The 12,535-nt window shown below is 41.5% G+C and overlaps 1 protein-coding gene and 1 non-coding gene across 3 annotated transcripts; one reads left to right on the top strand and one right to left on the bottom strand.

Annotated features, from left to right (window-relative positions):
• Positions 1 to 96: 96 nt before the first annotated feature.
• On the bottom strand, positions 97 to 168 carry trnap-agg. The gene has a single exon. It is a non-coding gene; the product is annotated as a tRNA-Pro (tRNA).
• Positions 169 to 776: 608 nt separating this feature from the next.
• fam114a1 (family with sequence similarity 114 member A1) lies at positions 777 to 12,174 on the top strand. 2 transcript variants are annotated; one of them, XM_041933589.1, is made up of 13 exons: positions 777 to 789; positions 2,513 to 2,836; positions 3,410 to 3,494; positions 3,580 to 3,815; positions 5,019 to 5,153; positions 5,306 to 5,458; positions 5,552 to 5,702; positions 7,480 to 7,565; positions 9,530 to 9,757; positions 9,945 to 10,084; positions 10,203 to 10,275; positions 11,410 to 11,463; positions 11,825 to 12,174. In XM_041933589.1, the coding sequence occupies exons 2-13, from the start codon at positions 2,519 to 2,521 to the stop codon at positions 11,948 to 11,950; spliced, it is 1,785 nt and encodes a 594-aa protein (XP_041789523.1). In that variant the 5' UTR covers positions 777 to 789; positions 2,513 to 2,518; the 3' UTR covers positions 11,951 to 12,174. The 2 variants fall into 2 exon arrangements, with proteins under 2 accessions (XP_041789523.1, XP_041789524.1); XM_041933590.1 differs by lacking the exon at positions 777 to 789 and adding an exon at positions 821 to 950.
• Positions 12,175 to 12,535: the final 361 nt, after the last annotated feature.

Raw genomic sequence — 12,535 nt, 5'->3', positions numbered from 1 at the left:
GTGCATACTGGATTATAAGACATCTTCTTGGAATTGTTTAGATGATTCAATTCATCTATATTCAAATATAAATGTTTCGGTGGATGACAAAAATGAGGGCTCGTCCGGGATTTGAACCCGGGACCTCTCGCACCCTAAGCGAGAATCATACCCCTAGACCAACGAGCCGCTGTGCACCTTGCAAATAAAACATAAGAGTTGTTATTGAGCTTTTTGACTCGAAACGCAACGAATCCGAAACAAATCCACTGTATTTCCTAATTAACATAAGGTGAAGCCAGATGAGTCAGTCTGCCCACTTGTGACTTCGCCTAGTCCCGCTGACACCACGTCTGCACAGGAGGCTGAGTCTGACAGACTTTATCTGCACATGTTCATTGGTTTCGTGATTTAGCCAGACGTGTTAATGCACATGTGTCTAAATGCCAATAAAACCGTACAAACAATGCATTCTAAAATGGTTTTCCACTATTACAGCAAATAGAAACAGAGACTATATGTTGTAATAAGACGATAAAGACTGTGCTGTTTTTCTGTGATGCTTATTCTAAAGGCTGCTTCTGGCGAGCATTGTCTTAAAGTAGCTGCTACATGCACTGGCTTCCTTGCAAGTTGAATTCTGCGTAGTTTTATCAGCCAGGGTCTCTTTCTTGTTGTTTCCGGGCCAGCAGCCGGCAGTTGCTACAGAGGCAGAGACTCATCTTGTCTTCTGTTACTCTTCGGTGCAGTCACCTACCGGCCTGCCGACGTGGCGGGGCGGAAGAGGAGCCGCCGGCTGACACCAAACGGGTGAGCTGCACTGTCACTTTCACAAAAACAAAAACTGTCTTTGAGCTTTACAACTTTGCTTTGCCTGCAACAACTGAAAGACACGAATGTGTAACGAGGAAAACAAAAACAAACGGCGATGAAGTTTCGTTGTCTTCAGTACTGAAATCGTGTATTTGTCGGTAAGAAGATCATAGAGCTGAGAATAATAGCCGAATCGTCACATTCGCGTTCAAACGCAACAGTGGGGTTTGTTAAGTGTCTGCTTCACATCGTCTGTGCATGTTGTCATCGTGTTTTAATGTTTTCAACTTGTGTTAAAAGAAGCAGGAGAGGCTTTGACATACGTGGTGCAGAAAGCTCTTATTGATGCTATGTAATGATTCCTTTGATTTAACCCGTTTGAGTGATTAGTTAAAGGCTACAAATTGACCTTAGAGGATGTGTTGACAGTTTTTCTGGATTTAAGCGCTACCTTTACGTTCGTTTTACTCCAGATCAAAAGGAAAATATTGTCAGATCATACTCAGCTACTGTACCTTGCCCTGCAGACTGTAGTGATTTTTTTCTGGACAAATGGTATATTGGTATTGTAAACCGGTTTATTTACCATCTTCTGCATGCAGTTTGTCAGAGATAGCGTTTTGCTAAATGGCATTTTGCTGCCAGGAAACAACCTTAAACAAACTTACCAATGTTTGAAAACATGGGGATGACAGTAATGATGTGGATGCATGTGCAGCAACTGATCAGTAGATGGTGGTGTTGAGACATGAAGCGATAACCAGTGATTTTGGCTGAAGTTGATGCACAACTTTTAGCAAATTCTGTTCTCTAAATTTGTATTTCATCAAGCATCAAGTGAGAGCAACACAATATGCATATGTTTATTATTTAATTTTGATTATTGTTGCTTCATTGTCAAATAATGCTGTCACACATTAATTAACTCTAAAATAGAGTTTGTTGTGGTTGTTTTCTCAGAGATTATACAAATACCACAAAGAAACGTATACAGAAATGATGCAGAACTTCTATTGGAAAATGTTCAATTTATTCACTGAATATTCACATAAGTAACTCTGACATTACACTACAGTAAATCTTCATACAAAATAATAATTGTTATTGACTGCATCAGTTTACTCTTTCTGTTAAAGTTTGTGTTTTTATTCAAGACATCAAATATTAGATATTTCACACTGGAAATACATCAGATACAAATACTGGACCACACATCACTGGAAATGCATCAAGCCAAACCCGATGCATGCCACATTTAAGAGGTAAAGAGAATGACAGAAATGCTTGGAAATGGAGATGAAGCGACTGTCCATTATGTTGCAGGGATGGTCACCTGGTTGTTAAAGTCAGGGAAATGTTTGCAAACATGCTGCATTGATTTAGTGATCTGTACGCCTTCAGCGTTTGAACTCTGTGTCTGAGCATGTGATTTAGTGTTTTGCATACTGGAATTATAGCTAATGATTCATCGGTTATTCATTTGGCCAATAGATAGAAAATTAATCTCTGGCGATTTTGACAACGAATGAATAATTGAGGTCAATTGTGATTCCAGCTTCTCCAATGTGAGAATCCGTCTGTTTTCTTTGTTTAATATCAGTGAAAAATGAAAATCTTTGGATTTTTGGAGTGTTAGTCAAACAAAACTGAGTTTTGGTTGCAGAATGCAAAGATTTTGAAAGATCAGCAGTTTTTCAACTAAAGATCCCTTCTCTTCCAGATCACCATGTCCCAGGCTGCCCCCTCTGACACAGACCCTTCTGCTGACATCACCCCTCCACCCACTCAGCCCCCTCACACTGACCCTGGTTCCTGTCAGGATGTCCCAGCAGCCCCTGCACCGCCCACAGCCGCTCTGCAGCCTCCTTTGATCCCGGAGAGTTTCGCCCTCCCACGGTCCACCGAGGAGATGACCACAGAGCACCCCGCCGCCGAGACTTCAGAGGGTCCGACGGACCAACCGCAGCCTCCTGCTGAGGGTCAGCTGATCGAATGTGACCAACCGGTGAGCCTGGAGCCAGAGGCTGCAGAGGAGGATGTGGAGGTTTGTAGCACTAGTTTCTCTCGTTGTGGCTGAGTTGCGATTTCCTCAACATGCAGTGCATTAAACACTATAACCTCTGATCCTGGACTTTTAAGCCCAATACTGATATTGATATTTAAGAGTTGATAAATCTGATAGCAACGTATTGTTTCATTGCCAGTATTCACCTGAGCTTATTACCTTAATTCAATATTGGCTTAACTTTCAGTTAATTGACTTTAGAGTCAAAGCAATCATCAGTCGATAAATTAAACTCTTTTGAGACCTGATTCATTGTCTGTAAGTTGTCTGTAAAGCACTTTGGTGAACACCTGCTGTTTTTAAATGTGCTTCTCAATTGCAGGGTTTTGGTTTCTTTCTTTGTTTTATGTGACAGTAAGAGTTCAATATCTTTAAGATTCTGGACTGTGGATTGAAATACATTTTGACATTTTATAGATCAAAGGATGAATCGATAAAGAAAGTAATTGAGGCCTTTGAGGCTTTGTCTGGCTCAGCAGATACAGCTGTATCTCTAGTAAGTGGAAAGATAATGGCTATTCCTGTAATGTGTGTGTGTGTGTGCGCGCGCAGAAGTCACTGCAGGAGAAAGAAAAAGGTTGGGGAGGTTGGAGTTCATGGGGAAAGTCTCTTCTAAGCAGTGCCACCTCCACAGTGGGTATGTTCTCTGTTGTTTTACCCTCTCATATTCCCACATCCACACTCTCTCTCAAGTCTTCAGCTTTCTACATGTCTGTGTGCAGGTCAGAGCCTGACCTCAGTTAAGACGAAGGCAGGAGAGGCGCTGCGTCTCCACAGGACCTCAGTAGGAGAGGAGGCGCAAGAAGAAGAGGAGGAGGAGGAGGGAGCAGAGGAGAGGACAGAGGGAGGAGGCCAAAGTGGAGACATTGACCTGTCCAGCGCCGGGGAGGCCTCTGTGAGTGCTGCAGCTACTGGAAGAGGTGTCTTCTCTACCATCACACATGCTGTGCAGAACACAGTGAGTGAACACAAACACACACAGACACACACACAGACACACACACAGACACACACACACACACACACACTGCAAAACTGTCACTGATTTCCACTGCAAACCTGCTTGGTTTAAGAAAGTGTTGCTTGAGGCAGATTTGGTGATCCAGATTTTCCGCCTTGCTGTGCGATATTGACAGTTGTGTGTGTGACGTTGCTTCATAGCTGTGCAGCGAACTGAACATGCATACAATAAAGGTTGAAGATGGCATTGTCTGGAAAAAACACAGCATTATGCAATAACATACAGCAAAAAGTCCTTCGGTTCACTGAGGTATCATAATCTTAACTCGGAATTGAACATATGACTTACAGCCTCATCATTTCCACACTGAGTCAAAAAATTTGAATGTGAATTGCAGCTTACAGTGACTTATTATGACTCTGTAACAAATAGGTTTTCATTTACCCTCATTTTTAAATTTCTGTCATTCCTCATTTCTTTACAGTTTCCTGGTGAGTCTGGGCATCCAAATCTCTAAAAGATGCTTGTCAATATTACTGTCTGCTGTGGAACTGTGCCAGCAGGGGTTGACATCTCATAAATATAACTCATTAGATGACAAAGTGTTTAATTAGTACCTCATCACTTTGACTTACAGTCTCTGTCATAGTTGTGACTTTCCATTACATCCGTGCAAATATCCTGTGCAATATTACTTTTTTTTCTGCGCTTATATATTATTTCTACTGTGTCATATGTTTTGTACCGTGTAGTGTTACCAAACACTGTATTATATCCATATCTTAGAGAAACTGAGCCATCCTTCTAAAGGCAACTTTATTTTTAGACACTTTTTGTTTATAATGTACATATATTATGTACATAATATATCCATTTGTTATTTTTGTACATCTCCTTCTTTATTCTTGCTGTTATTGCTGCCTGTAACAACATAATTTCCCTGTGTGGGATCAATAAAGTTGTACCTTATCCTGTCTTATAGTTTATCGAATATCTGCTAATTTTAACTCTGTAAGTCAAAAGTTAGACTTCATGTCTTATCATTGCCATTTACTGTATTTTCTTTTTTTTTTATTCATTATTCATTGCTCATTCTTTCATCAATTCCTTTAAATGTTCCTCTGGTAATGTGACTTTCTCTGTCTCTCCCTCTGTGTTTGTCCTCTGGTGTCTTTCTCTCTCTCTCTCTCTCTCTCTCAGGGGAAGTCGGTGATCAGTGGAGGTCTGGATGCCTTGGAGTTCATCGGAAAGAAGACCATGACCGTTCTTGCTGAGAGTGACCCGGGTTTCAAAAAGACCAAGACCCTGATGCAGAAGACCGCATCACTGAGTCAGGCAAGCAAACACACACACACACACTTATGTAAAACTTGCGTATTGTGTGTCTGTGTGGATGGAATCATTTGGTGATTTTCAGTGAAAATCCACATTTTGTAACTTCTCTGAAGTGACAGCAGCAAAGTTACTTAAGGTTTTGATTTTTTCAGATGTTGAAAGAAGCCAAAGAGAAAGAGCGGGCACGTCTGGGCAACCAGCCAATCAGCGCACCCACAGCCCACTACAGTATTCTGTTTGACGACTACCAGGGCTTGTCACACCTGGAGGCCCTGGAGATCCTGTCCAATGAGAGTGAGGTCAAGGTAAGGAACAAGTGTGAGGAATATAGAGTGCTTTGCAGAAAACACACTCCTTTTTAGGACTGTGTCGATGAAGTCGTACATATCTGCTCTCAGGTCCAAGCCTTCCTCTCCTCCCTGGTGGAAGAGGAGCAGGAGGAGGTGAAGAAGGAGCTGATTTTCATCAAGGACATCTTCATCAAGCGAGAGGAAGAGGAGGGAGGAGAGGAAGAGGAAAAAGAAGAAGGAGGACAGACGAAGGATAACGGTGATCTAAGTTCCCAATTACACTGTTCTACCCCCCTGTGTGAGTAACCCAAACCAACCAACCACCAGAGCAGGAGGTAGAGGCGGCCCCTGAGCACTGACCTGGGATCAGTTTGGCCTTATTCCCATGTTCTGTTTGAACTCTGGCAGACGGACCGAAGTCCTGACACTAGATCAGAAGTGCAGACCAGAACTGAGTTCAGTGTGAAGGTAGCAGCATTTTTGGAGCTTGAGTTAGGCTGCTGCTTCAATTTTACGATTCTTTTTTTTTTTAATCTGTCTCAAAGTCCCCTAAATGTGCGGTGCAAGAAGCTCCCAAACCCACCTCATAAAAGTCATGCACATCTGAATCACCATCACAACTACTGATGCAGAACGACATCATAACGTCTCGCAGGAAGAAGATGACAAGAGGCTGCCTGGCTTCGCTGACGGTTTATTAAGATGAACAGCACACAGGTTCCTTGAGGCCGTAGCAAACACCAAGACACAAGAAAAACTTAATTGTGCTGTCACACTCACATCTTGCTATCTTCTAACCAGCAGGAAAAACAAAACCAGGTACTTTAGGGCCTGTGAGAAAATTATTTGGCTGGGGCGGGGGGCTGTATATAATATTACAGTTTGCTCTGCGTCTGCACCAAAAAATTTATACGTAATCCTTCCCTTTTTCCCCTTTCTCACCCTCAATACAGTATTATATTCGTACAGTCCTTTAGCTCAAACAAATAACTGTCACAGGCAACTAACATGACTGACAGTCCGATTCATCCCAAACGTCTCAATCTGAACTAACAATTCTGTTTCAATGGCAACAAAACAGTAACGTGAACACATCGCTGTCAGTCTGTGACATGACGTGGTGTTTGATTTGTATCGATCCCTGTAGGTGAAATCTCTTTTCAATTGTCTTCATTCACAGGGAGGTCAGAGGTCAGGGTGAGGGGCAGAGCAATCAGTGTTGAGTGTCAGCGTAGGTTTAATACGTTCAAAGCACCATCTCTCATAATGTTTTCCTGTTAGAAAATCCAGTTTCTCCCAAATATTTGACAGTAATATTGTCTGGTTCACTCAAAACATCCACAAATAATTTTTCCTATTTGCAAAAGCCCAGAAAAGCTTGGAGCCTCCCGGGAACCAGTGTTGGAGGCGTTTTGTTCGTGATCTATCTATTTTCTCTGCTTACAAAGTAGAAAATGTTCTGGCAAAGTGAAATTCAGCGTCGAGGGGTTGCCAAGTTTTTTGCGTTTTTATCATATCTCACCAGCCACCTGTCACTTTACGTATTAAAAGCTATATGTAACCTGATACTGCATGACAGGTGCCCTCAGGCGACGTCACTGCAGTGCAGAGTTCAAAGCTCGCTGGTGTCCCTTCACCTGGAGGGTTTAACAGTGATCCAGTGTTGGTGTTCAGGGGCCACTGACGCACTCACATCACATCAAACCAAAACCAAAAGAAACAGATCAAGACATTAAATCTGCATGTGTGCTCTGCACAAATTGTAATTCATATACAGGAGTTTGAATTAATTTGGGACAAAAACAAGAATCAGAAGTGCACCAAATCTCTGTTGTGCTATTAGCAAGCATGAATATTATCATTAGGATCTAAGCCTGGGGGAAATCAAACCATTGCGCGTGGTACAAAGTGCTCTCATTTGACAGTTTATGCATCTATGGCTTCAACATATGCCATGTAAACTGAAGTATACTGACATGACGTGTGCATGCGTGCGTGTGTGTGTGTCTTTTTGTGCGATTGTGTGCCTTTGCCAGCGGCTGATGGTGAGGAGTTTGTGAGCATTCTCACTGAGCTGCTGTTTGAGCTCCACGTTGCTGCCACGCCAGACAAACTCAACAAGGTGAGTCTCACGCATGCACAGTGCGTTTCCTAAAGTACTGCACTCAAGTACAAATTCGAGGTACTTATACTTTATTTGAGTCTTTTCTTTTCATGGTACTTTCTACTTCTACTCCACTACATTTCAGAGGGAAATATTGCTATTTTTTCTACAATTATCTGACAGTTTTAGTTAGTAGTTTCTTTACAAATGAAATTAAACACAAAACATATGAAGATCTTGTAAAATATGATGTTTTGTTATAAAATAAACTAACACTAACAGTGCTATTGTATACTAATAGCATGAACAAGTACAGCTGAAGCGAATTAGTCAATTCATCAATTCAGTATTATCAGAGTTTTTACAAACCAAATAATGAATCAGTTAATGGAGAAAATAATCATCTGATATATCCATAATGAAAATAATTAGCTGTGGTCCACCTCAGCCAACAACAACAGTAAAATCCTGCTTGTACATCAATGCATAATAACTGACTGAGTGTAACAGTCACAGGGGGCATTTTTCTGCATTGAGTTCTTTAAGAATACTTTAAGAATACTTTACAAATTTTGATTATATTTACATACTTCACTAAACTGACATTCTCAATGCAGGATTTAGAGTAACAGAGTATTTTTACAGTGTGTATTAATACTTTTACTTAAGGAAAGGATCTGAGGACTTCCTCCACCCCTGCCTAATCCTAGCCCCCTCCACTGCATCTTGAACTTAAATCCTTCCCCCAACCCAAACCTCATTCTAATTCAAACCCTAAAACATACCAGCACCCAGCAGGAAGACTCCAGAGTTGAACAGACAGAGAATCCAGTTCCTTCAGCAGCAGCAGCAGCTTCATCAGACCACAGTGCAGCACAGCCAGAAGACATGTTTTTCTTAAAGGAGGTTCAGGTTGTTTTAAGTCTATCCTCCTGCATTATTCACATCCGTATATGTACATTGAAAGATTTATTAGTTGCTGTAATCTCTTCATAAAGTAAGTATGTGTTTGAGCTTCAGCAGGTTGGGCTACACAGATCAAATGGGTATGAGTGGTTTTCATGGCATTACATTTAAATGAAGTGTTTCTCATAAGTGTCAAGTGCATTTACTTCCTCATAAAGCAAAAAATATTCAAAATTGGCATTTGTTTACATCCATGTTTCTCTCCTTTCCCCCTTTCCCCTATTCTCTTCTGCCTTTGTGGCCAGTGTTTCTTTTTTCTTTATTTTTTATGTGTTTTATTTTTGTGTGTGGGCCCACATCATGTACACTCCACAAACACTAAAAACAAACACACAATCGAAACAATGACCAGTACAAACTCACAAAATGAAAAAAAAATCAGTTTGTCTTCATCAAGAAAGCCCATCTGTCCCCATATTAAACTGTGACTATATACTCACAGATTGTAACAGTGCTCTCCATATGGTTTCAAACTGCATTCGTTTATTCTTATCTATAGCTATTGTTACTTCCATATTTAAAGAATACATCGCAACATTTTTTGGCACGTTACCACTACTCACTGTTGATTAGCACAATAGCGTGAAACAGGCTTTGTGGGAAATGTAGAAAATTAGCCGAAGTAGGAGGAGAGTAGAAGTGCAGAAGAAGTACTTCTGAAATACATCACAGGCAAATGTAGTAACAAAACACTGGAAGTCTGTCAGAGCATCACTTTCTTTTAATCCTCATAATAAACTTTACGCTTACCTTAAATTGAAATCCTTGTTTAATTATTGTTTATTATTTGGCACTCACACACACACACACACACACACAGCCACACATCCACTCTCTCCTGCTGCAGTCTGCAAGGAATATAAAAGTTATCACCTTTGAAGTCCTTCTGCTTATTCAAATTCACATTTAAAGAACCTCCATTAGCATAATGTCATGTATACGCATCTGATTAGCATACATCAGGATGGCGATCTCTCACCATGCAGAGCTGATGGCTGGTAATTATGCATCTCCAGGCTCGGATGAAGGCCCATGATTGGGTGAGTGAGGTGGAACAGCCTTTCACTACGGAGACGGTTGGCAGGGAAACGCAGGACCAGCCGGGAGGAGAGGCCTCACCTGGAGAGAACGAAAAGGAGGAAAAGACGAAAGACGGAGAGGAGCAGGGGGAGAAGGAGAGCGAGGGAGAGGAGTTGAAGGGAGGAGGCGAAGAAAAGAAGGAGGAAGACCCCAGATCTGTTGAGGTGAGGTCAACTCAACAATGTCACGTGACTAAAATCAGCAACAGCAGGGACCTTTTTTTCTTTTTTTAATTTAATCTCCCCATGCTCCTGCTGTCACAGGCTCATTTGATTTGATTTGATACAATGATTCCATATATGTGCGTGTGTGTGTACGTGTGTGTGTGTGTGTTGATCTCCCTCTCTCCAGGCAGTTTACCTGTCATCAGTCGGCAGTCTGGCTGAAGTGACGGCTCGCAGTATTGAGCAGCTCCACAAGGTGGCAGAGCTCATCCTCCACGGACAGGAGCTGGAGAAACCAGCCAGAGACCAGGCACACATCCTCACCAGGTGTGTGTGTGTGTGTGTGTGTGTGTGTGTGTGTGTGTGTGTGTGTGTGTGTGTGTGTGTGTGTGTGTGTGTGGAGAGAGAGGAGGGACTATTGCTAAAATCCATATTTTCATTCCAGGCTGACATGTGCCATGTGTAAGGAGGTGGAGTGTCTGGCCAAGAAGTTCTCTGATACACTACTTTTTGTCGGGGTAGGTGAGAGCGATTGTGTGTGTGTGTGTGTGTGTGTGTGTGTGTGGGTGTGTGTGTGTGGGTGTGTGTGTGTGTGTGTGAATACTAGGGCTGTTAAAGGATGAGGCTGGTTTTCCTTTTAGCTGGATGTCCGTCGAGTTTCAACAATATTGGCAAAAGAAATTGGGACTGAATGCTGGTTTCCATCCACGATCATTATGCAACTATCAGGAGTTGTATAGGATAAACAATAGGTGGTGCCAGTTCTCCAACCGGAAAACAATTATATCATTGGGGAAGAAGAGGGTGCAAAAAGATGATGAAATTAAAAGAGCGCCGCAATAGAAAACTTCATTAAGTTTTAATGTGAAGAAGGTTACATCAGATCTGTGGGAGGAGACATTTGAATTCTTCTTCTCTATGTATGTGGAAATACGGCTACTGTTAACAACAACAAAAGTCCAAAACCAAAAATTTATCGCGTTAGGTTGATGGAAACAGAGAAAGTCAAAACATTTCACAAAAACTAAAATTTATGCTCATTTGTTTTGTTTTTTTCCTTTTTTGAAAAAGAGTTTATGCGCTAATTAGGTGATGGCAAGAAGTAGAAGAAGTAGAAAAAGAAGAAGAAGAAGAAAAAGCAGAAATAAGGGGAAAAAAAGAAAAAGAAGAAGATGAAGAAAAGAGGAAGAAGAAAAAGAAGAAGAAGAAGATGTTTCTGTCTCCTCATCACTCCACACAGATCTAATGTAACCTTCCACACATTAATACGTGACACAAACAGAAACGTATTTGGGACTATTTTCAGCAGCAGATTCTTACACATTTCATGCTCTGGCGAGTATTTACAGCAGCGGGACGAGCAGGTCTCTGTGGCACTGACTCAAAATAAACACATACACGGTAATGAGCTGGAGCAGCGTCAACCTGCTCTTCCGCTGTAATGGTGATGTAACGGAGGTCTATGGCACAGCTGAATGAGCAACTGTAAATCACATTAGCGGTTTCCTCGTGGGATTTCCTCAATCGTCAGCCTCATCCTTTAATGTTTGTCTTTTTAGTTTTTTTAATGCTTTCCAGTGTCAGCACAGTGAGCATTTTGATTTTGATCTCTGCTGCTTCCGGTCTCTCATCTCTGGCTTTCTGTCTCTCAGGGCCAGAGGAAAGCAGAGGAGTTGAATCCACTGGTAGATAGCGTGCTGCTTGAGGTGAGATGCACTGAATTTTCCTCGGGCTGTCTTGACCTTTCATCCGCTAACGATAAGAGACATTAATAACGTAGCAGTGTCAGAGTTAACAGTGCTTGATAACAGGGTGAGAAGTGCACAAGATGTCTGTCTGATGATATGCTTAGACATAAAGAAAAATAATCATTCATAATAGATTTTGAACACTGGGAATAGACTTAAAACACACTTTATTCCAAGTGCAATCAGTATTTTTAATTATTTCTTAAAAAAGTAAGATTGTTTTTGTCCATATAGGTGATGATGATGATGATGATGATGATAATGATGATGATGATGATGATGGTTATGGTTATGTTGGTAATGTTTCTCCTGTTTGCAGGGCTCCAACAGTACCAACTACATCCAGAATGCATTTCAGCTGCTGCTGCCCGTCCTGCAGATCTCCCACATCCAGAGCCAGCACTGTCAGTCCACCACAGAACCTGCAGCACAAACACAACCCTAACACTATCTCTCTCATACACACACACACAGACACACACACACACACACACAGAGACACACACGCTACCTGCTCACCCGCTTGTCTTCATGTGTCTGCTGTTGTACAGTGAAGTATGGAGAATACAACCCTGATTACAAGAAAGTTGGGATGCAGTGTAAAACATAAATAAACCAGAAGGAAACATATACTCAATTGAAAACTTGACAGAGACAATATATTTAGTGTTTGACCTCATCAGCTTCATTGATTTTTGTAAATATCATCTTATTTTGAATTTGATGCAGCAACACGTTTCAAACAAGTTGGGACAGGAGCAACAAAAAGGCTGGGAAAGATGTGGAACGCTCCAAAAACACCTGTTTGGAAAATTCCACAGGTAAACAGGTTGATTGGTAACAGGTGATAGTATCATGATTGGGTATGAAAGGAGCATCCTTGAGAGGCTCAGTCGTTCACAAGCGAGGATGGAGTGAGGTTCAGCACTTTGTGAACACGTGACTGTATAAAGGATGTTACTGCATGGACTCAGGAACACTTTGTAAAACTGTTGTAGGTAAACTCAGTTCATTTGCAGATGATTGCATT

Source organism: Chelmon rostratus, chromosome 3 (genome assembly GCF_017976325.1).
Source record: "Chelmon rostratus isolate fCheRos1 chromosome 3, fCheRos1.pri, whole genome shotgun sequence".
NCBI lineage: Eukaryota > Metazoa > Chordata > Actinopteri > Chaetodontiformes > Chaetodontidae > Chelmon > Chelmon rostratus.
This window is presented reverse-complemented; position numbering and strand designations above follow the sequence as displayed.

Coding starts and splice junctions, on each gene's coding strand:
- fam114a1 (XM_041933589.1), top strand. CDS start 2,519: ATGTCCCAGGCTGCCCCCTCTGACACAGACCCTTCTGCTGACATCACC. Junction 5,459..5,551: donor CCAATGAGAGTGAGGTCAAG/GTAAGGAACAAG, acceptor ATCTGCTCTCAG/GTCCAAGCCTTCCTCTCCTC. Junction 5,703..7,479: donor AGGACAGACGAAGGATAACG/GTGATCTAAGTT, acceptor TGCCTTTGCCAG/CGGCTGATGGTGAGGAGTTT.